The 22,887-nt window shown below is 29.2% G+C and overlaps 2 protein-coding genes across 11 annotated transcripts in view; one reads left to right on the top strand and one right to left on the bottom strand.

Annotated features, from left to right (window-relative positions):
• Window positions 1-501: 501 nt before the first annotated feature.
• Window positions 502-22,860, bottom strand: LOC147817038 (uncharacterized). Of its 10 annotated transcripts, none has more exons than XM_087154101.1 (5): window positions 22,788-22,843; window positions 20,179-20,281; window positions 18,439-18,542; window positions 14,791-14,871; window positions 502-6,987 (listed from the first exon to the last, which is right to left on the bottom strand). In XM_087154101.1, exon 5 carries the CDS (start codon window positions 2,945-2,947, stop codon window positions 1,733-1,735), a length of 1,215 nt encoding a protein of 404 aa, XP_087010227.1. In that variant the 5' UTR covers window positions 2,948-6,987; window positions 14,791-14,871; window positions 18,439-18,542; window positions 20,179-20,281; window positions 22,788-22,843; the 3' UTR covers window positions 502-1,732. The 10 variants fall into 10 exon arrangements, with proteins under 10 accessions (XP_087010227.1, XP_087010239.1, XP_087010232.1 ...); XM_087154113.1 differs by having other exon boundaries at window positions 20,188-20,281; window positions 22,788-22,839; XM_087154106.1 differs by lacking the exon at window positions 22,788-22,843 and adding an exon at window positions 22,611-22,715.
• LOC147817037 (integrator complex subunit 11-like) overlaps window positions 22,849-22,887 on the top strand; it is a 33,268-nt gene continuing 33,229 nt past the window's right edge. The window contains exon 1 of the mRNA XM_087154213.1: window positions 22,849-22,867. The gene's annotated coding sequence lies outside the window, so the exon portion shown is untranslated. The remainder of the gene's footprint in view (window positions 22,868-22,887) is intronic.

Raw genomic sequence — 22,887 nt, 5'->3', positions numbered from 1 at the left:
GTAAAAATTTGTTACAACTTGTCATGCAACGAACATAATAACGTAAAAACACATGATTTAAATTTAAATCTTCTTTGTCAGGTATAAGAGTCGTGGTGTAGTGGTTAGAGCGTTCGCCTCAAAGGTACGTTGTCCTAGGTTCGGTCCTACCGGAACTTCGGTGGAATGTTGAGTTCTGGGTCTTGCAATTTTTTTTATTCAAAGATCATAAATTAAAAAACTATATATTTTTTTAATTATGCAAAAATTAATTCATTTTTTTTATATTGAAATTATCGCTCTCCATATGGGTTTTTATAAATTATTATAATAAATTACAAGGAAAATTGTCTACTTTTAAATTCCATGTTCTTATTGCAATGAAAGAAGCATTTACTTTATTTTAAAATAATGATTTAATGTTTTTTTCTTACAAAAACTTCATAAATAGTGAAAATAAAATTAAAGTATTTTGAAAAATGTATCAATCTTGTTTCTTTAAAGTAGTATATATATTCATTACTGAAAGAGAAAAAAAGCACACATATCAAAAGACAGATAAAAAGGAATTCTCATAATTAGTTTTCGTAACTTGTCAATAAAAATACTTGTAAATTTGAATTACAGGACCCAGAATTATGCAAAAGTAATTCAAAAGAAATTTTCATTTTTTACACGTCGCAGAAATTCATTAAAAACTACTTTTTGAAGTAGAATTAATTGCATATTCTACAATATTATTTGAATAAAAACATATAACGCTATTTTAATCATAACAAATGAATGTATTTGAATATCTTTAGAATAACTTAGCCGATATTTAATAGAGGATCTCAAAACAGAAAAGAAAACTATGCTTAAGTTTTATTATCACCCTAAAACTTATTATTTACCACTTTATTAAAGAGTAAATATTTCAAAAAGGTCAAATGCCAAATAGCAGATTAAGAAATAAAGTTTAAAAGCCTGATCTGTAATTTAAATTTTAATAAAGCTTGGTTGTAATTTCATGAGTTTTCGCATAGCCCATTCGAACGGTTCAAAGTAGAAAGTTTTAAGCAAAATACCTCGATACTTTGAACAAGTCTTTCATTTTTATGTATACGTAAATGACCGAAATTACTGGTGGTTGACATCCACCGGTGAATGTTGACAATCACATATTCGCTTTGGTAAATGTTCGAAATATATACTATGTCTAGTTAAGAGCCACTGCCCGATATACCTTACACTGATGTTATTTTAAGGTTCAATGCCAGTGCTCCAAACATCTCCTAATCTACACCCTAGCGCCTAGACATTCGCCGATGAAAGTCGACATTCTCTTGATTTCGGTTATTTTGCTTTTTTTTTAATTTTCTATGACTGTCGTTGAACAGAAGACCCAATTTAGATTTCACGACGACTAATGCCTTGAAATTTTGAACCAAATCAAGAAGACAAGGAAACTCCTGGATCAGAAACCCCAGATGCAGGATTTGTTAATGGAACATGGAGGACTTCGAGATTCGACAGATTTAACGTGCATCAGTCACACGGGGAGTCTACGGTCGGCGGAGATCGAACCCACGACCTGTTGGACATGGGCCAAGTGCCCTGCCAACCAGGCTATCTCGGTTCCTGATTTCGGTTATTCACGGTAACATCGGTATACCTCAAACCAAAAATATTTTCTTTCTCTGCTATTAAAAACTATAACGCCGGGAAATTAAAAGATGTTTTATGCGACACATGTCCGCGCATGCGCGTACTGTTACGAGCGCTTTTGCAGAGCAGATGATGTTTTCTTATCCAGAATGTGTTTTATCTTATTAGTTAGCCTTGCACTTAGTAAAGCTCCAAGAAGCTCTAATCTCGGTAAAGTTATCTCCTTTATCGGAGCTACTCGGCTCTTGGAAGCTATGAGGTTGACTTCTACTTCCTGTTCTCTTCTTACTCGTAAATAAACTGCAGCGCCATATGCTGACTTGCTGGCGTCGGAGAAGGCGTGTATTTCTACGACTATTTCTTGATTTGTGCAGCCTAGAATCTTTCTTGGAATTTTCAATTCTGCTAAAATCGGTAGTTCTTTACACCATTTTAGCCATTGTTTGTGAACATCAGGTGGTAACTGGCCATCCCACGGTACCTTCTTCATCCACAGCTCTTGAAACAAACATTTGACACGAATGGTAAATGGTGTTAACATTCCTAACGGGTCAAAAATTTTACCAACTGCTTGTAAGAGGCGACGCTTCGAGTTTTCAGGAGAGGAAATAAATTCCAGGAGACTCTTTACTTCCAAGGTAAGGCAATCCTCTTCTGTTTTCCACGCCATTCCTAACACCTTCGTCAAGTTACTCCCCAAGCTAATGGTTGCATATTCCTCTTGAATATTGAAACCTTCTTCCTTCCAGTATTTCTTTAGAGTTATATCATTCGTAACCCATTTTCGGAGAGTCATTCTTGCTTCAGACATAATTTTCTTAGCATTCAGAGAAACTGCAAGAGCTTCTTGCAAGGTATCTTCGCCTGAGATGAAATCATCAACATAAATGTAATGGTCAAGTAGTTGAACAGTTTTCGGATATTCATCTCTAAACCCCTCAATGTGGTGTTTGATCGTGGCTGATAACAGAAATGGTGAAGCGTTCACTCCAAAAAGAACGCGCTTAAACTTAAATGTTTTTAAATTCCTAAGTGATTTGTAATCTTCATTAAACCACAGAAAGCGAACTGCATCGCAATCCGTTTCAGCAAGGGATATTTGTAAAAAAGCCTTCTCAATATCAGATGTAAAGGCTATTTCATTTAGTCTAAACTGGACTAAAATGTCAAACAGAAGGGGGTTTAAATTTGGGCCAGACCATAAACAGTCATTGAGTGATAACTCGTTACTATCATGTGAGCTTGCGTCAAACACTATACGAACTTTTGTTGTGAGTTTATCCTCCTTGCAAACTGCATGGGAGTTAGAAGCTATCGGCATTAAACACGAAGATCCAAAACTTTCGGAAGAAGATAAGGCGCAAGCAATTTTCGACAAAACTGTCAGGTTTATTGACAATCGTTACGAGGTTCAATTACCTTGGAAAAGGTAGATATTGGGGAAAACTCCCGCAAAGAGAAAGCTGCCGTTCTCTTAAACATGAAAACATCATCTGCTCTGCAAAAGCGCTCGTAACAGTACGCGCATGCGCGGACATGGTGAGGTAGATAATAAATGGGCTTATTTGAAATAGGTTCGTTTTCTTTCACTGGCTCTATAATACCCTGATTTAAATAATCCTTAATAATTTCAGAGTATTGAATATACAATTCAGGATTTCGAAAAAACTTTCTTTGTAACCCCTCTAAACGTTGTTTAGCAGTTATTGGAGAACCTGAAAAGATAACTAAGAACACGCACAATTTTAATGAACTTATTACTAATTTGAAATAATGTATTCAATAAGCTGGAAGAGTTAGTAATGGATAGAGTTATATTTGAGTCACTAGGTGTTTCCTTGTGTTGCACATAGTCCTTTTTCATTTCACAAAGATAGTCTGGTTCAGGAACATCGACATTGTCTTCAGTGATTATTAAGTCAGTGTTTGTTAAGAAATCAGGTCCCTTGAACCACATGGAATTCTCTATAATGGACTGGACACTAGCACCTCTAGACAAGAGATCAGCGGGATTGTTCTTACTTGAACAATGATGCCAAGAAGATGAATCTGTGAGTCTCTTAATTTCTGAAACACGATTTGCCACGAACTGCTTCCATCGCTTGGTGGAGCCTCTAATCCAATAAACAACAATTTTCGACAAAACTGTCAGGTTTATTGACAATCGTTACGAGGTTCAATTATCTTGGAAAAGGTAGATATTGGGGAAAACTCCCGCAAAGAGAAAGCTGCCGTTCTCTTAAACATGAAAACATCATCTGCTCTGCAAAAGCGCTCGTAACAGTACGCGCATGCGCGGACAGCGACTTTCCGGTAAATTCAGGATTTAATATTAAATCATTCAGAAACCGATGTTATTATGCTGCATTTGGATAAATTTAAAAATGATAACAGTGCAAAATTTGCCTTTTGTAGTTAATATATTCATGTTTCTTTTTCAATAGTTCTGTAAAATAATATTCAGGTTCATTAAATCAAACTTTATCAAATAAAGAACAAGGTACTCGTGTTGCTGCAAAGGGTTATCCACTTCGAATTTAGAGGAAAATCCTTCTCTTTTCTTCAAAAATCAGATCATCTAAACCAGTAACACGATTAACTCGAAGGTTACTTAGTTGAATTTTGACGTTATTTGTACATGTACCAAATTGAACTATTGTTTTTGTATTCTGTTTTTTTTTTTTTTGGACAGTTCTTCATATATAATCTCTACATGAAATATTTTTCAAAGCAAATATATCGGCAATAAGTATTTTCCATGATTTTTTGACGCATTCGGTTCAAAATCAGCTTCATTAATAACCGGCCTAACAATTTATTTGCGTTTTTTTGGGTTTACGGCTAATAATGTTCAACTCCGTAGTCTTGCAATTTTGAACCCAATCCAGAAGAGTAGGAAACTCCTGTATCCAGAATTAAGAGAAGTTTACCTTCGTGGAGGAATTTATGATAAAACTAAGCCGCATTTGCTTTGCATTGAGAAGAAAACCACGAAAACCTAATACGGCTAGCATGGCGGCAAGGGGACCCGTGATCCGTCTACCATGGGGATATCTTACGTCAGCACTGTGGTCCATGCGAGCCGGGTGTTGTATCTGTTAGCCATCGCTAGAATTCGAAATCAGTTCACCTCATTTTGATGCTCTATCCCTTGAGCCACCACGGCTCTAAAATAATGGCGACTCGAATCACCAAACTTTCGGTTAAAAATGCTCTACAGTGGACAAATATTCAATCCAAATAATATACTTCATATATTTTTTGACCCTAATTTTTATTGCGCTTAAGTTAAATATTATATACCTTCAGGTGCCCCAGTTAGATTAACGACAAAGTGAATGAAAAAAAAGTACATAGGAAAAGATTAGGAGAGATAGCTTGGTAGAAGAGATTTGAATATTATAGTTTAATATAGAGGCCGGGATAGCCTGGTTGGTAGGGCACTGGGCCCATGTCCAAGAGGTCGTAGATTCGATCCCCGCCGGTCGAAGACTCTCCGTGTAATAAATGGTGACTGATGCACGTTAAATCTGTCAAGTCACAAAGTCCTCCATGTTCTCAAAACAAATTATACCTATGTTGGTACTGATCCAAGAGTTTCCCTGTCTTCTGTATAGTACCTTATAATATAATATCAGGTCGAGTTTGGAAATCATAGTTTAATATTTAGGGGAGATAGGGGTCCATTTATATGTACAGTACATGAGCAAGAATTTCTCCATTTTACTGCTATTGTACGTACTTAAAAAGAAAAATATTAAACAGTTTTAAGAAAAAGAATGTTTTATTTAAGTTACAATATTTGAAAATAAATAAAAAAAGCGCATTCATTTTTATTAAATATAATTTTTAAATATTGAACAGCTCGAGCCCCGAACCCTCAGAGCTAGTAATTAATTGTTTCCTAATATTTAACCCATAGATTTAGACAGGGAAGATGAATTACTTCACCTAAAGGGCGTCAGGGTGAACTTGAACAATGTAGTCCTTACTATACATTTGCGCTATCTATTGACCTTTTATATAACATTTTGTTCTCAAATAGACTTATCAAAAAACTTGATTTTGAACATAACAATATAATGCAAATAATTTATAAAAATGGAATCTTCAATTATATAATTGCTCAAAAAGATATTTATTTATAAGGAACGACGGTGCAAATTAATATTATTTTATTAAATATTTCGTATTTTTACATATTCCACAGTTACTTCCAAATAAAAATACCAAATATCATAAAGTATTTTTTGTAAAAAAAGAAATAATATTATTCCATTAAATATGAAAGGGGAAAAAAGAGTAAGCTATGAATTTCCATTAAAAATAATTTGTTTTTACGAAGTTTTATGCAATCAAGCAATATTCTATGTACAACATTCTTAAAATACAGTATGCAATAAATTTAACAAAATAAATAAATAAAATAAAAAAATTATGATATGTAATCTATATAAATGTTTTCAATATAAATTTTAATGCATTTTTTCTTACATTTTAACAAAAAATTTTATTAGCAAAAACAAATAGGTATAAATTTAGTTAAAACTACCAGAAAAATCTTGAATCAGATTTGGAAGATATATTTTTTTTGGTATAATAAGAGGAAAAGTTTTTACTTCATTTATAATCCAAGTAAAATTTAAAAACAATTTAAGCTAATTAGCTGGAAACTTGTAACTTTCTCATCTTCAACCTGATGCAAAAATCACATGCAACACATTAAATTAATTATTATTATATTTACATATAATAAAATCGATGACAAATTTCAAACATTGATAAAAGCCTGCACTGAAAAAGAAAATATTATAAAATTAATTCTTAAAAGGAAAGAAAAACAAGTAAAAGTAAAAAACATTAGGTATAAATCTCTGTAAAAAATTTCCAGGCTCTGTAAAAAGTTTTCAGGAACATTTTTTATTTATAAATCGCATACGCACTCAATTCCAGACATGAACACGTATATCTTATAAATTATAATTTAACATTGAGTTTATCTGAATAAACAAAGGTTAACATAGAAGTTAACATAACGGTACAGAATAATAAAGTTTTATAAATATAGAATACCATATTAAATATTCATATGCAAAGGGTAAAAAATGTTTTTTTATATGTTTTCAGACATTGTAAAAAAATAAACTTGAAGAGTAATTAATTTCCCAGTTTATTTTTATTACATTATATTACAGTTCCTTTAAAATGCAAACATATGAAAAGTAAATCATACTATAAATGTAAACTTTATTTTAAAAACTGTTCCTTGTAAACACAGATTTCAGTATTCCTTATGACATTTTTTAAATTTTATGTAACAGATTCTTTACAGCTCCATTTCAATGAACCTTCATAACAGAACTGAAAATGAAAAAAAAAAAATATAATATTAGCATTAAAATATTTTTGAGCAATAACAAACAGTTTTTTTTTTCATTTGAAAAATCAATAATTGAAATTAAGAAACACATATATGTCAAATTAATGACGAAATCAAAAATCAAAGTAATAAATAAAAATTCTACAATAGATGCCCTACACTTTATTGTTAAATTAAAGAATTTCTGCAACAACCTATTATGGGTCAATGGGTGGTGGAGTTTAATTTTATGACCAAAAGCATAATGTGGTGTAAGCATGACACACAATTTTGCATTACAATCCCACACAATCTTCGAACAATCGATCAGCAGCTGTGTGTGGGCCTCAAGTATTCACCAAGTTCCAAACCCAGTTCTTCATAATTATAGCTCAATTTGTTTGACCACTGAGCTATTGTTGTAAATTTCAGATAATATAAATGAAGACATTTATAGATGGATTTTATCATGAAGCTTAAAAAAATAATTTTTTGTCAAAAATGTTATCAAAATGCATTTGTACAAATTGAAACAAATTGTAAAAATAATCTGTGAAAAATTAGCTAAAATGTATAGTTATTTTACATGTTAACTTTCTAAAACTGTAATATTGATCACAGAAATGATGACAAAGGAGAATTAAAAACAGTTGAACTCTGCTCAGGGTGCGTAGCCAAATTGTTCAACAAAAAATAAGCACCTTTTAAGCACTTTTCAAGCACTCAAAAAATATTTTTAAGCACCTTAAAAAAATATCGTAATTAGGCAGGGTTGGAAAGTTTTTGACAATTGACGGTTTTTATCTTGTTTTAACCGTCATGTCAAAAAAAAAACTTTTGGCATTGTTTTTGACAATTGCCAAAAATCATAAAATTTTGAATTATGTAAAACGAATGGCGCTTTCATGCACTACGGACTGACAATACGTCGAAATAGATTGGGGTTGATTAATTGTGAAAACGTTGAGTAGAACAATGTGAACTGTGTCTTTTTGTATAATTCGAAGCGAAAATCAACATAGTAAAGGAAAAATCTCATTTTTGAAAAAGGGAAAATTAAGCACTTTTTAAAAACACCCAAAGAAAAAAGTACCTTTAAGGGCTTTTAAAAAACAAAAATCAGAAATAAGCACCTTTAATCACATTTTAAAAACGCTACGCACCCTGTCTGCTGTATTAAACAAGATAGTCCCCAAAACCACTTGACACTTGGTTTGTGATGAAATTTAATGCATAATAATCTGAATTGGCCATACTGAGTCAAATTTAACTATTACATACTCAAAATAGGGAAAAAAATCACAAAGCTATAGATAATATCTGCCACAAAAAATAATAATTAATAAATAAATAAATAACAGGAGAAAGAAAGAGAGATCAATGCAGTATTCTGGTGTTGTGATACCTGAGTAAGAATAAAAATGGGAAAGAATTTGAGAGGCAAAATGCAGTTGTAACAATCAGTTTACAAATGAGCCATAGTATGCGTAAAAATTCACATCATAAACCGAAAATGCTCACCAGGTTTTGAGACAGTATAGTGATAGGTCACAGTATAGAAATAAACTTAAATTTTGATTATAATTTAGATTGGTTTGAAATTAGCTCTTAATACGATAACAATAATAACAATTTTAAATGATCAAAAAATTGGCAATACCTGTAAATTTTGAAAGCTTAAGGCCATACAAAAAAAAAAAAAATTCAATTATGAACAACAGTCGGTTGAAATAAATGAACTTGTAACCAGGGTGTAAGATTATTTATATGGGGGAACAAACACCCATGAAATGAAAATAATTCACAAAAACAATTTTCTCAGTAAAATAAGGATATGTACTATAAATTCTTTCTTTCATAGAGCTTAACTAAAAATCAATTTAACTTATTTGTTGCCTTAAAATAAGATTTTTAATGAAATATTTAAATAAAAATCAAGTTTAAAGGTCTTACTTTTTAAACTTTAAAAGTCATAAGATTTGGAGATGTAATTCACACAAGGGCAGAATCTTGAATTTTCAACAAGGGCAGAATTTTGAATTGATGGAGCATCTAACTAATGCTATTGATTGAGCATCAAAATCAAGTTATAATCTTACATTGTTACAAACATTAAAAAACAAAGTTAAAAAGTTCTAGAAGCTATGTCTGACAAAACATAGGGGAAAAGAAATTGGATATTTAAGAAACTGTATTTATCTTAAAATAATAAAACCTTTGATAGAGTTGATTTTAAAATAAAAGTATCTAATTGTTTCCTAACAAACATTTAATAGGTATTTAAATAATTATAAAAATAATGCAGATTAATCCCAAATACTTCTACCAGAACTTTACCTTTAGGTACCTAAATTATTTTAAAATAATTTAGTTTCATTAATTAGTAAAGAAGGTTTGTATGAAGATATAAAGCTAGTACATATAAACATTTTTAACATAATATTATGGCAAAAATTTTGTTCTGCATCACTTTGTGATTAAATGATGATGCTATACAATAGTAACAAATTTGTAATTGTTAGTTAGAGAATGCAATATGATACAATATATAATGCAAAAAAAGGTATATAAAATTCATATTTACAGTTAATAAAATAAAATATTAAGAAATTTAATTTAATATTATAATTATATTATATTTTTTTAAATAAAATAATTTAAAAAAAAAGAGGTTATTCATTCACACAATATTTTATTTAAATTAAAACTTAGATATAATGACATAATTTTACTTCCTGTATTTGCTGAAAAATAAGCAAATACAATTTTGTGAGAGGAGTTACTTAAATCCCCCTTTTAGTTCAAAAATCAAAATAGATTTTAAAGAAATAAAATAATAATAATACTCAGTAAATAAAACTAAAATTATAAGTATTACTATTTCTATATATTTGCAATATTTCTTGAATTACAGAATTTATATTTTTAGGCCACATTATATAGGCTTTTCAAGAGACTTTTCAAAGCTATTTTTCAATTTTTTAAGGCTAACTGAAATCAAGACATTATACAAAATTCAGTTAGAAGAGTTGCACATTTTCTAAACTTAGATTCAATAATTTTATATACACTCAATATATAACTAAGGATTCAGTTCTGATAAGTTAACACAAGGAATTTTTTAAGTAATATGAAGGAAAAAGAAATCTGAGGCTTGAAGCTTCATTAAATGAAAAATTTTGTTTTTATAATTATGTAATTTGCATTTAGGAGGGATCATATAATAATGTTTTTCACTTATAGACCATATGACCATAAGAATTTATTGCAAGAATGTAAAAGCACATGAATTTCTTAATTATATTTTAATGATATGTGAATTTTTAAAGGGAAAAATGGGCTTTTTTCATTAACACTTTTTCAAAGTGTTTTGATTGGTGCCTTTTTATTTTATTTAATCTCTTTTCCTCATAAAAAAGTTTTCATATTTTTCTTTCAATTGCATATTTAAAAGGTATTACATTTCATTGAGTAAAGTTTCACTTCTGTTTCCCAAACTTAGAGTCAGATAATTAAAGTAAATTTCCAACTAAGCACTAAATATGTTAATTATTGTGAAAACTTTGGTTGCTAAATGTTAAGTTTTCTAGAAATGTTTATTGCAGCTTTTAATAAACTTTTCACATTTGTATAAGTCATTAGAAAAGTGCTGCCCTAGTTTATTTTTTGTTTTTGTCTGCTAGAATTAATATTATCAGATTGAACACTAAAAACCCGCATATTAAATCACATAGGAATGAATGATTGTATGATTCCATTATTCTTTCTGTACAAGTGAAACACTGCAAATTTTTGACTATAGATTCAAGAATTTTGAACCCAAATCAGCTTAAAAGTAAAAATACTTGTATTGCACATCACTGCTGTCCCCATTAATCATTAGAAAAGCGATGTCCTAGTTTATTCTGTGTTATCGAATTGAATATTAAAAAGCCACATATTAAATCACATAGAAATGAATTCACTACAGTTCCTATCTTGCTTTTTTTTTATTGTAATGTCATAAATTATTTTTATTTTACCTTTAATAATCTTCTAAGGATATTTTTTAAAGGAAAAAAAACACATTATATGTTTCTAGAACATAACTATATCAAGTCAAAATATTATTTTTCCATATCTTATTGTCACTTGCAAACGTGTCACTACTGTGCCACTAATTTTATCTTTTAATGGTAAGGATAAAACTGATTATTAGAGAGTTATAACTTTACAATCATATATTAATGATTTTTTTTAAATAATTTCAAGGAAAAATAAACTTTGAGAAGTAATATTTAAATAATTGAGTAAATCATTTATGTAATACAAATTTTTTAATCAAAACACTAAAATCAAGGAATCATAAATATTTGTAATTAGTGTTGGTGACCAGTTTGGTTCTGATAAAGAACTTGACATTTTTCTGTTCCTCACTACATGGTCGGGTGTTGTGGTAATGTAATATTTCAAATATAATTCAATAATTTATAGAACAAAACTTCAAATAAACCTTTACTGGCCTTTATGGATTGTGTGCCCAGTCAGAACATTATGTCCAAGGCATACACACATTTCAGTTATATCATTTTATTTCAATTATAAACAAAAGTACCTTGGTGTTTTTTATGAATTGTGCATCATATTTTTTACTGTGCCCAAAGCACACATAACAAAACTTGAATTCATAGAATATAGCAAAGAGGATGTTTAAAGCTTTCAAAATCCAATTTTTAAAAAAATGATTACTTGTTATTTTTAAACAATTACAGCAACAAGTATATAAATCATAACATCTTTCAAGTAGGTAACAAATCAAAGTAAAGGGGAAAGATATTTATAATCAAATTTTAAGTTAAACACAATAGCAATAAGCAAATTAATAAAAACAGCTAAATATTATTCTTTGCATAGCACTAACATGATATTTGTAATGAAATTAGATTTCATGATTTAAAATCAAAATTATTTTTAAAAGAAATAAATATACATATTTTTTATAGTTTAGTTCTTGTAAAATAAATTTTTCAAATAAATTTTTATATTATTCTCAATCATTATTTTTCTTTTGAGTAAAAGAATAATTGATTACATAATATAAAGACTAACAGAATAAATAATATTGATTTCATTTTGAAAGAAAACTGTAAATGTAATTTAAAAGCAACTTTAAAGCACTGGTTTTTATATATGGTTTAAAAAATTCTTTGATGCAATGGTCATAAAATAAGTCCATTGTCTTGATATGAAAATAACTTAAATCCTCTATTAATTACAAAATGTAAACCATTAAAAACTGACTATGTAGCTTTGTTATTGATTACAATAGTTGCTATCATTTTGGATAGAGAAAGAAGGAATTTAGTGCAACAAAAGAGAAAGATCTATGTATATTATACATGAATGTGCTCAGGTATCTGAATTGTTTTCCATATGCATTAACAGAACAGTGCATTTCCAAGAGCAAACAATTCAATTTACATCAAAGGAAACCCATAAAGTTCTTTCTACTTATTTTAAAACCAATGAGATGAAAATTGCAACATTGAGATGCGATATACGATAATCTATGATAGCCAGGATTCATTATCCAGAAAATAATAATGAGAAACAATAAACTAGTTTTAATACTAGATCTGGTAGGTATATTTTACCCTCATTAAGAGTTAGACAAACAAGAATTTCTTAAAAATAAAATTTTATGCAAAATTTGTTGCTCAACCATGGTGAACACTTCAAATTAAATCTAGGACACATTTCTACGACACATTTGAAATAATGAATGTGATGCAAGTGTTTTATAAAAAAAAATTTAAATTGTCCTCAAAAATAAATTGTTTTATAGAAAAAAGATAAATTTAATATTTAAGCGGTTTTCATTTCATATGTGGTTCTGTTATCATAACAGTTACAGCTCTTCCATTATCATTGGAGAGTAAAAAACTAAAAATTATGTTTGTTTATATATAGAACACAAACAATTAAAGTCTGTGTCAAGACACTGAAATAAATGCCCATTGAATGGGATTATAGGGCCATGTGTTCAAGACATAAAAAAAAAGAGACAAATTTAAGAGTGTAACAACTACAGAGTAATCACCCCTTTAAACAAAGCATTTAAGATTCTACCAAACATTTTATACAAAAGACTATTACCATACATTGCAAAAGTCATCAAAAATTATCAATGCGGATTAGAAAAAGAAATATCAAGACCAGATGCACACAATCATACAAATCTGGGAAAAAGAAACGAAATTAATATTTATACATACCATATATTTTTTTACTTTAAGACAGCATATGATGGCATAGAAAGAACAAAATTATATCATGCAATACTCGATTTAGAAATACACACGTAACTAGATAAATCTTACAAAGATGACTCTTAATAGATTTAAAAGCAAGGTAAAACTAGGTAAAGTAAAACTCATACGAATATCTATACGAGTGAGATTCCATGTCATTGAAAACAGTTATTAAAGACTCAGTATAACAGCTTAAATATTAGAATAATTGATTAAATATAGCAAACAAATGTTAATACGGATTAAGAAATCACTTTAAATTAAAACACGTAAGCATAAATTAAAGACTTATAAATATAAAAGTTTAGTAAAACAAATAATTATGTGTGGAAGCACATTTTGGACTACGATCAAAACAAAGGAAAACAAGTTCAGAGAGAAAAGAAAATATTTGAATGAAAAATATTTGGCACTGTCAAAAAAGTAATGCCTGGAGTAAAGTAACCAAATATTGTGAAAACTAAAAAGGTATATCAATTAAGATAAGTTGGACATATCTACAGCTACAATGATTTAATCCCAAAGATAAAAAAAATGGCAAACGGGTAAACCAAACATGAGGTGGCTTGATACACTTGAGAAAATGTCACATAAAATTGGGATCAACCATTGGAAAACTGTAACAGTAGATCATTCCAAATAAAAAAACTTAAGGAGAGAGCCTTGGACTGCAACAGGCTATAATAAGAGAAAGATCTATTAATCTACATCAGAAAGATCCATTATTTTTTTAAAATTCCTATTTTTAAAATGCTAAAAAAAGGATAGAAGCAAGGGTGTCATCCCCTCTGCAGAGGATCAAAATTGTGATGGCATGTCTTCAGATCATCCTCCGGGATGTTTCCCAGACCGTCACCAATAGCCCATTGTGCAGCTCTAGTGCGACGTAAATTAACAACAACAAAAAAGCTTAAAAATAATAAATCAATAAGGTTAATAATTTTCCTTAGAAAAAATAATTAAAGTGAAATATGAAAAATTTTTCAACAGGTAAAATAAAATTTAGTTAATAAGTAATAAGTTAATCAAAAAGAATATTATTTAAAATTATTCAGATATCAATGTTTAAAAGGGTCAACTAATAAACATTTCAGCAAGGTCGAAATTTATTTTGAAAGAATTTATTTAACAAATAATAAAAAATACTGAAGGGAACAGTGATATTTTTTATGGTTTGAATCAAGAGAAAAACTAGTTATTTCATGAAACATATTTAAAGAGTGTCTCAAAGTGTATTTCATGAAAATCAAAATTTTTAACACAATATTTACTATTTGGAAAAAAAATTCATAAATCATATTTATTACTAATAAATGTGACATTTTCTCATGAATCAGGTATACTTTCAGTTTGAGAAACTAAAGATAATGTGTAACATTTTTAATAAAATTTTTGGTATGAAAGTAATAATATTGATTAAAAGTTAAAAGAAATACAAAGAAACTTTCTCATTACTGACTTCTTTTTCATTACTGACAGCATATTTCGTTTAGCAGAAGAAAAAAAAAGAATTACTTTTCACATAGCTGAAACAGCAGGTATACAAAAATGAAGAAGGAGCAGCAGTTGCGGGTTCGAATCCTTATGTTTCCATCGCTAAATAAAAAGAAAACAATTGAGAACAATGACAAATACTCAAAATTAGCATTCTATTTCTGATAACTATGAACTAAAAACTACATAAAAATATGCATGGAGACAATTTAACATCAAAAAATGGTTTCAAGGGAGAAAAAAGAAACTTTTTATATAAAAGAAGTTAGGTTAAAAGATTTTTATATAACCTGTTGATACATTCAGCTATGTGTATAAAAAACTAACTAGTGAATTACCGGTAAAATAATGAAATTTAAACCTCTTTCAGAAAAATTTCTGTTCTATATTTTAAATATTATAGAGTAACAAGTATAGGAAAGCCTTTATTACATTCACGATTTTAGTAAAAGTGTAAAAACAATAAAAACCTATAAGCAAAAACCATAAAGTTTGTCTTGATTTTAGATTTTTTCTCCTTAAACACTGATTACATAATAAAAAATAACAGTCAAGATCAGAGTTTTAAGCATAAAATAGAATCAAGTTTTTCTTAAAATACACAGTGAGGTGGCAGCTAAAAGGTTTTAGAAACCTCTGTTATTAAGTTATAATTTATAAGAAAAATTTGAAATTCATTTAATATAGTAATTTTTATAAGCTACAATTCAAACGATCTACAATTTGATCCTTTTTTTAAGGGACTATTCATAACAAATCAATGGTGCAGGAAAATGACGAATGAGAGTTAACCTAGAATATTTTCGAAATTCATGAAAATTAATACATTCGTAATACATATAAAACATTTAATTAAAAAAATTATTCGAAATATTTATGCAAAAATATTTACGGCACGAAGTAAAGGATAAATAAGTGCATCAACATATTTACAATACAGTAAAACCTCCGTTATGCGGACATTCTTGGGACCGAGATTGTTTATTTATGGGAGGGGTAATATAATAACAAAGTTTAACACCGTAAATTATTTAAAAAATATTTTGGAAGATGTAGAAATAATTAAATAATCTACAATAACTATCTATAAGGATATTTTTTTAAACTTTAAGAAAGATAAAAAAGAATATATAAAGAAGTTTGATATAAAAACATAATTCCAGATGTTGTTGTTTTTTTAAATTACGCCCGCCATCGTCCTCAGGCATAAGGCGTCTTGCAGTACAATATAACAGTGAAGTAGCTCCAGAAGGTGAGAGAGCACGAAAGTCCTCACAGGAATTAATGAAATTAATTAATAATAATGAGCCTGCAAGTAGTCATGTCCAGTAATTATTCTAAGGCAAGCAACTCCCTCGATCCTGGGAAGGAGGGAAAGACGAGAGCGCTGCTGGCCATCAAGAAGGCTAGCCCAGGATTTTCCATCAGCTAAGTCCTCAAGAGCAGATATTGTTCTGTGTCTGAATTTGCTCTTAAGATGCCACCTTGCATTTCTAAGAGGAACTGAGTGAGAGGGTTAATGCAATGCTGAATCCTCTCTAGCCAACATGTTAGCCCGTTCATTTCCGCAGATGCCACAATGGCCAGGGATCCACTGGAGGACTACATCTCTTTCAGAACAAAGGAGAGAGCTGATGCGTTGTTTACACTCAAATTCAAGTTCAGAGCGGTATAAATTATATTCAGAAATGGTCTGAATTGCAACCTGAGAATCGACAAAGATAACAATGTTTTGTTCAGATGGTTCACCAATAGCTGTAATAGCCATAAGGATTGCAAACATTTTTCCATCAAAATTATCTGCCCAAGTGTTAAGAGGTTCTCTAAGGCTGAAATATTTGGAATAAGCACTGGCTCCAGCTTTACCAGTTGAAAAAGTGGCGGATCCATCAGTAAAAACCTGCAGCCATTCCTGGCAAGGGTATCACTCGTGTATAGTGGCCAGAGCAATAGGATACAACTGAGTCTGGTGGAAGTCCAATTTCCGGACAGGCTGTACCAAGTTAAATCCAGCAGTGGCATTTCTCAGAAAGCTTGTAAAAACAGGCAGTCTGTAGACACAAAGTTTGTAGTTGGAGACCTCAAAGATCTCTGCAAGTCTCCGGTACTCAAAAAGAAAAGAATGTTGAGTCTGGTTTGAGGGAGAATATATAATTCCAGATGTAGTTACAGATAAATGAATATAATTTCCCTATTAGTATATATACTTCAGTTAAACATATGATACTGAATAGGAGCTTTCAATCCTCAGTTGTTTTCAATTATTAGGTTTACATCCTCTTACACCTATTTATCATTTGATAGGGAATGTGGTTAATACTTTTTTGAAAGTAAACCTCACATGATTCACAGAGGAAAAAAGCTATGCCTACCTGTAAGGCATGAGGACCTATGGAGTTGATTATTCACAATTGAACAGCTATCAATTGTCTGAATAAATGTTTCGTTTATATGAACAACTCAAAGATTATACTTCTGTTCTCTTTTTTACCCCAGCTCGGTTAAATACAGTCTTCAAATTGATAAGAAAATTAAAGAAATTTTCAATGGGGAAGAAGCATTGAGAGCGTTCAAGATGTTATTTCAACTTGAGGGGTCTCCTAACTTGTGTGGTCCAGATGAAAAGATCGAAAGATCTCGCTGTCCGAATTATTTCACAACAGCAGTATCATTTTCTCTCCTTTCTTTACAAAGGTAAGGCAAAATTGACAGGAGAAAAATTGCTTCTTCCGTAGTGAAATAGTTTAACAATATTTTTAGTTATGGATAAGGCAAAAAAAATTTACATGCATTAAAAATGGTGAAAAGTTGCGCTTTTTTCCTTGCAATTTAAAGCAGAAAGTTTTTTTTCTCCTTTTTTTTCAAATTTAGAAAAAGTAGTGTCCGTTTTGAGGAGATAGAAATAACATTTCAGGGCCAAAATGACTGTCCGCGTCCGGTTAAGGGAGTGTCCGCTTTGTGGAGTATGTACATAACGGTTTGTTCATAGAAGATTCCCTGGGAATTAAAAATATGTCCGTATTGAGAGGCGTCTGTTTTGAAGAAGTGTCCATAACAGGAAGTTTCACTGTATTTGGAAATTTTGGTTTTCTTTAGGCAAACAATAAATTTTCAAGAGCTGTCACAGATTGTAGTTCATTTTCTGAAAATTCCTGTAAATATAAAAAGCTCCTGATTGGTTTAAAGATTTTCAGGCCTTCTGCAAATGTTTGCTCTAATTGTTTGTGTTCACTCTTCATTGGTATTATATTGCAACTACTTTTTGATCCAGCAAGTTTCAATATTTTTATCAACTGATGCATAACCACAAAATTGTTGTTTGAGGTGTTTTACCCAAACTGTAACATAATCCACATTTTTTTTTCTTTTTTCATTATTATCATCACCATTCAGAAGATACTATTCTGCTTCCTCAAAGCAAATTACAAACAAGTAATTTGTTTTGATAACTTAATTTTAATAACAAAATAAAATATTATTAGCAAATTACATAGAAATGATAAATATAAAATTACAAAAGATAATTAAAAGAAAACTAAGGTATTGGTAAAAAACTATCATTTACAATAAAATATCCTTTTATATTTTTAGTCTAAGATAAATCATAATACAAGACAAAACAATATTAAATATTTTCCCTATTTTAAACAAATTTATGTAAAAATTTACCTCTGCTCAATACCAACTTGAACATCAGAGAATGCTTTGAGTATAAAAAGGAGAATCAATTTTATGGCATCAGATGTAGTATTATTAAGAGGAGCAGCTCAAAACTGAAATTGAAAAATTTTGAGTGTCAAACATACTTTTAAATGATACATGAGTGATTACTTTCTTAAAAAAATGCACAAAACTATACAATGTACAAGAAAGAAAGCTTATGTAAGGAGCATAATTATTTCTTGATTGTGCACAATTCTTTTTATTAAAATATCTTTTTTTTTTAAATCTTAAAAGTAAAAATGAATGGGCAGAATGATGAGAAAATTACAAGCCATATTATTTCAAAAAATAAAAATACCTCTATTTAAAAAGCCTTGACACAGACTTAGATCTTTATTGAGTAAGCGTACATATCTCAACTAATCTATTCGTTATTATTTTTTTAGTATAATGATCTGTGTTAACCTTGAATTTAAATGTTACAAAACGTTATAATTAAGCAAGAGTCAAAACTTACCCTTCTACATAGATTTAATATTGTCAATGCTTTAATATAGTTAAAACGTAATTATTGCAACAGATTCTATATAATAAGGTAAGATTGAAAGTCTACAAATCTTTTGCATTTTATGAATAAAGAAAAATGGTAGAGATTTAAGTTGCCTTTTTGAAATAAAATAGTTTTAAATACACTCTTTATTCATTTTCTGCAATAAATAACTTCACCTATGTGTTCAAATTGTTACTATACATTTTTAGATGTCTTGAAAGTTATGTTTAATATCATCAATGATTATTTCAATTGATTGTTTAAAGAAAAGTTCAAAGTATGAAAATTATTAGCAACCCAAAATTACCTCAAAAATTAAAAACCATTATAAGTAATTTTAATTTAAAATGACAGCCTTTCCATGTTCAAAAAGTACTAGTACATAAAAACAAGGAATGTAAGCCAAAAATAAAATATTTTCAGCAAATATATAACATCAAATCTGCTATATTTACTAAATTATATCAGGCTATCTGTTATCAGGTTATAATTTATATATTAAAGCAATATTATTATTTTTTTAATAAGCTGTATTTTTTATTGCTGTTCAAAAATTGTAATTTTTGTAATTGTAGAATTTTTGAATTCAGCAAATAATACATACAAATAATTCATACAAAGTTGCTGTTTTAATTAAATAAAAAAAAATTCAAAAAACTTATTAACAAAAACTACATTTTTCAAAAGAAATTTTGATCGGACCCTAAGTAGACATGACCCCTTGAGTACAGCCATAAAGAACCATAACTCAGACAACCAGTTTAGGAGCACATTTAATAGTTATCCAATATAACAGCTAGAAATTTCATGCAAAACAATTTATTGCATACCAGTAATTCACATAAAAAGAATTCATGGTCTACTTCTAAAATTTTATGGAAATTGTGAAAACAGAGATTTAAATTTAATTTATAAACAATCAAGTTTGTTCATAGAAAAAAATATTAGTCGTAAAGTTAAAAAAAAAAAAAAAACTATTAAAATAAGGGGTCGTTAAGAAATATCAAGAAATTAAAGTTAAGAAATTATAATAAAGATATAATTTTCTAATAAATTAGTTTCAAGTACTATTAAGCTTTTTTATTTTATTTTTTTTAATTTTATCTACCACTTAATAGTTGAAATTAAAATCTGCCAGAATCATCCTAAATGTAGCTGCTTACTTTCATATTTATAATAAATTTAAGTGTTAATACCTTTTGTACCTAATTAATTGACTTCACTATATGTTCAAAGACTTTAAGTCACAACCAGAGAGTCAATTCAATCTACATACATTTATCTACTGACATATCCTGCCTACAGATACAACAAAAATACATATAAATGTTAGTATATTGAGTCATATTTCATGAAATGGTATATGCTAGTCTCAATACTATGTTTCTACCTGACCAGTTTAATCTTGTCATTACAATACAGAAGTAAACTAGGCTATGATAGCTAAGATTTGCACAAACACTAAACATGTGATTTGGAAGAATATGGAGCAAAAGGACGGAAATAACTTTAAATTAATCTAGGTACTTTTTCAATTTGGCTAATTTATCTATTATTTGTTTTTCTGTTTTTTCAAAGTCACTTATAAATAATAAAAAAACAGTTGAATTTACTTGCACTCATTAAGTTTCAATTAGTGACTTTATCGCCTGCTCCGGCAAAATGGAGAATTACCCTAATTTATTTAACAATTAACTGAAATAAAAAAAACAATAACAGAAAAAATATATTCCAAAATTCCACGAAGTTAAGAACAAAGCAAAAAATTGAAAACAGGAAAAGCAAATAGCTAGAAGAGCAAATTACACAATTCCTGCTCATCTTAAACATCCATGAGGGTTTGTAAGGCATGAGCACTTCTTTAGGACATCTGGGGCAAAAGGCTAAATAATACCAGTTTCTCAAGACAGTGTTCCGTCGAAAACGGCTTCTATTTTTTATGAGCTGCAGAAAAATTTGGTTTTTGAAATCGCAAGTGAGGGATAGCTAAAGCAGAGACAGATACTGCTCATTTTCGTTTTGCATTTTATGCAGATTGGAACAGAGTCCTATCGATATTGGCTCTCATTGTTACCGTGTTACTAACAATATTAAAACTTAAATAAATTATTAAAAAATTATCATTAGCCACCATTCATTTAATTTTTGTAGTCTCTAGGATATTTTTATTATGTTTTGAAATTTTAATTTTTCCACTTTTTTTGATGAATTGCTACTTGCAATGAAACTTTTCGTTAAGAATAATTGAATTAATTATTTAAAAAAATATCCATTAGCCATCAATTAAATTGCTTGGGTCATCATTCTGACATTTTTGCTTTATTATTCTTTGGTTACAAGTTTAACTGAATTCTTACTAATGAAACCTTTTTTTGTCTAACTTTTAGTAGTAACATTTTAAAATTATGATTGCACAGTTTCACCAAGATAACAAAAAATTTGGTGTTTAATTTTAAGCACAAAAAATGCTCTTTCTTAAACACCATTAAATCTATGTTAAATTTTAATGCTTCAAAAGTTATTTATTATTCAATAAAAATCAAATTTACTTTAAAAGGTATGTGTATGTTTTTTTAAAAATTATTTAAAAAAATATGTTTATCAGTGCTTTTTTTAATACTAAAATATCTTTTCGTATAAGAGTATCAATTTCCTAGGAACCTGCTTAGGGGCCGTTCAAAAAGTACGTACACAAAAATGGAGAAATTTTAACCCCATCCCCCTTTTTCGTACATTACCGTACATAAGGCCTTACCCCCCCCCCTAGAGTACGTACATTATATTGCTCTAACCCTTTAATTTTTTATTCTGCTTTATTTCTTATTTTTTGAGAACTGGTTTACTCATTCTAACAAGTGGTCGCCGTGTGAAAAAAAATACAAGAGCAAACATATGTATAATACATGTGTAGGAAAAAGTCAAATTTAAATTTGGTGTATGCTTATAATGTACGTACTTTGTATAAAACTTCCCCCCCTCCCCATCATACAAAATAGCAAATCCCCTCACCCCTTCGGGTGTACATACTTTTTGAACGGCCCCTTATTGAATTATGGAACATGCTTGAAAATCCAATAATCAGGATTAAGTGTAAAGAGAAGGGTAATCACAGAAAATTAAAAAAATAGCGAAACTTTTCCTATCTTAAGGTAAGAAGTAGCTAATTGACTACGCAAAATTAAAGTTTCTAATAATATGTACACTTTGGCTACGAATACTTGAATCAAAGAATTGATATAAAAGGGGATATTTTCGTATCCTGATCTGTAGCGCCAACTACAATTGCTAAAGTGCCAAATAGATTTTAAAAATTTCAAATTAAAAAATAAACAAAACATGTAGATGTTTGGGGGTGGCTGCGAGTTATAACTTTCGAGTTGGTCCCTTTCTGTGACGTTTCTTTTTAGTTTTTCACGGGCCACTGCCTGGAAGTTTCCAGGACTTGGGGATTATTCTGCCACAGATCACGATACTGAAATATCCCCGATATAAACAACTTTATATACTATTTTAATTTATAACTAATTTAATTATATACTTTATTCATTAATGATATAACAACTTTATATACTAAATAAAAACTATATTTTTATATATTAAATAGAGTTACTACTGTAACTGTCAATACAATTTCTTACAGTTCAACTTGAATGTATTATATTATTTAAAAAAAATTGCACTTGCATATTAGAAAAAAAATATAAAATATATATATATATATATATATATATATATATATATATATATATATATATATATATATATATATATATATATGCAATAATGTAAAATTAGCTTTTTGTACACAAGCATTTGTTTAATCCCACTTTTCCATGTTTTCATCTAACTCTCTATAATGTTTTGCAGACAAGCCTTTGCAGACAAGTAAGCTACAAGCTTAAAAA

Source organism: Parasteatoda tepidariorum, chromosome 1 (assembly GCF_982258835.1).
Source record: "Parasteatoda tepidariorum strain Cologne lab strain chromosome 1, Ptep-v5.0, whole genome shotgun sequence".
Taxonomy (NCBI): Eukaryota; Metazoa; Arthropoda; class Arachnida; order Araneae; family Theridiidae; genus Parasteatoda; species Parasteatoda tepidariorum.
This window is presented reverse-complemented; position numbering and strand designations above follow the sequence as displayed.

Excerpts from the sequence above, each read along its gene's own strand:
- LOC147817038 (XM_087154123.1), bottom strand. The coding sequence starts at position 2,947 with ATGCCGATAGCTTCTAACTCCCATGCAGTTTGCAAGGAGGATAAACTC.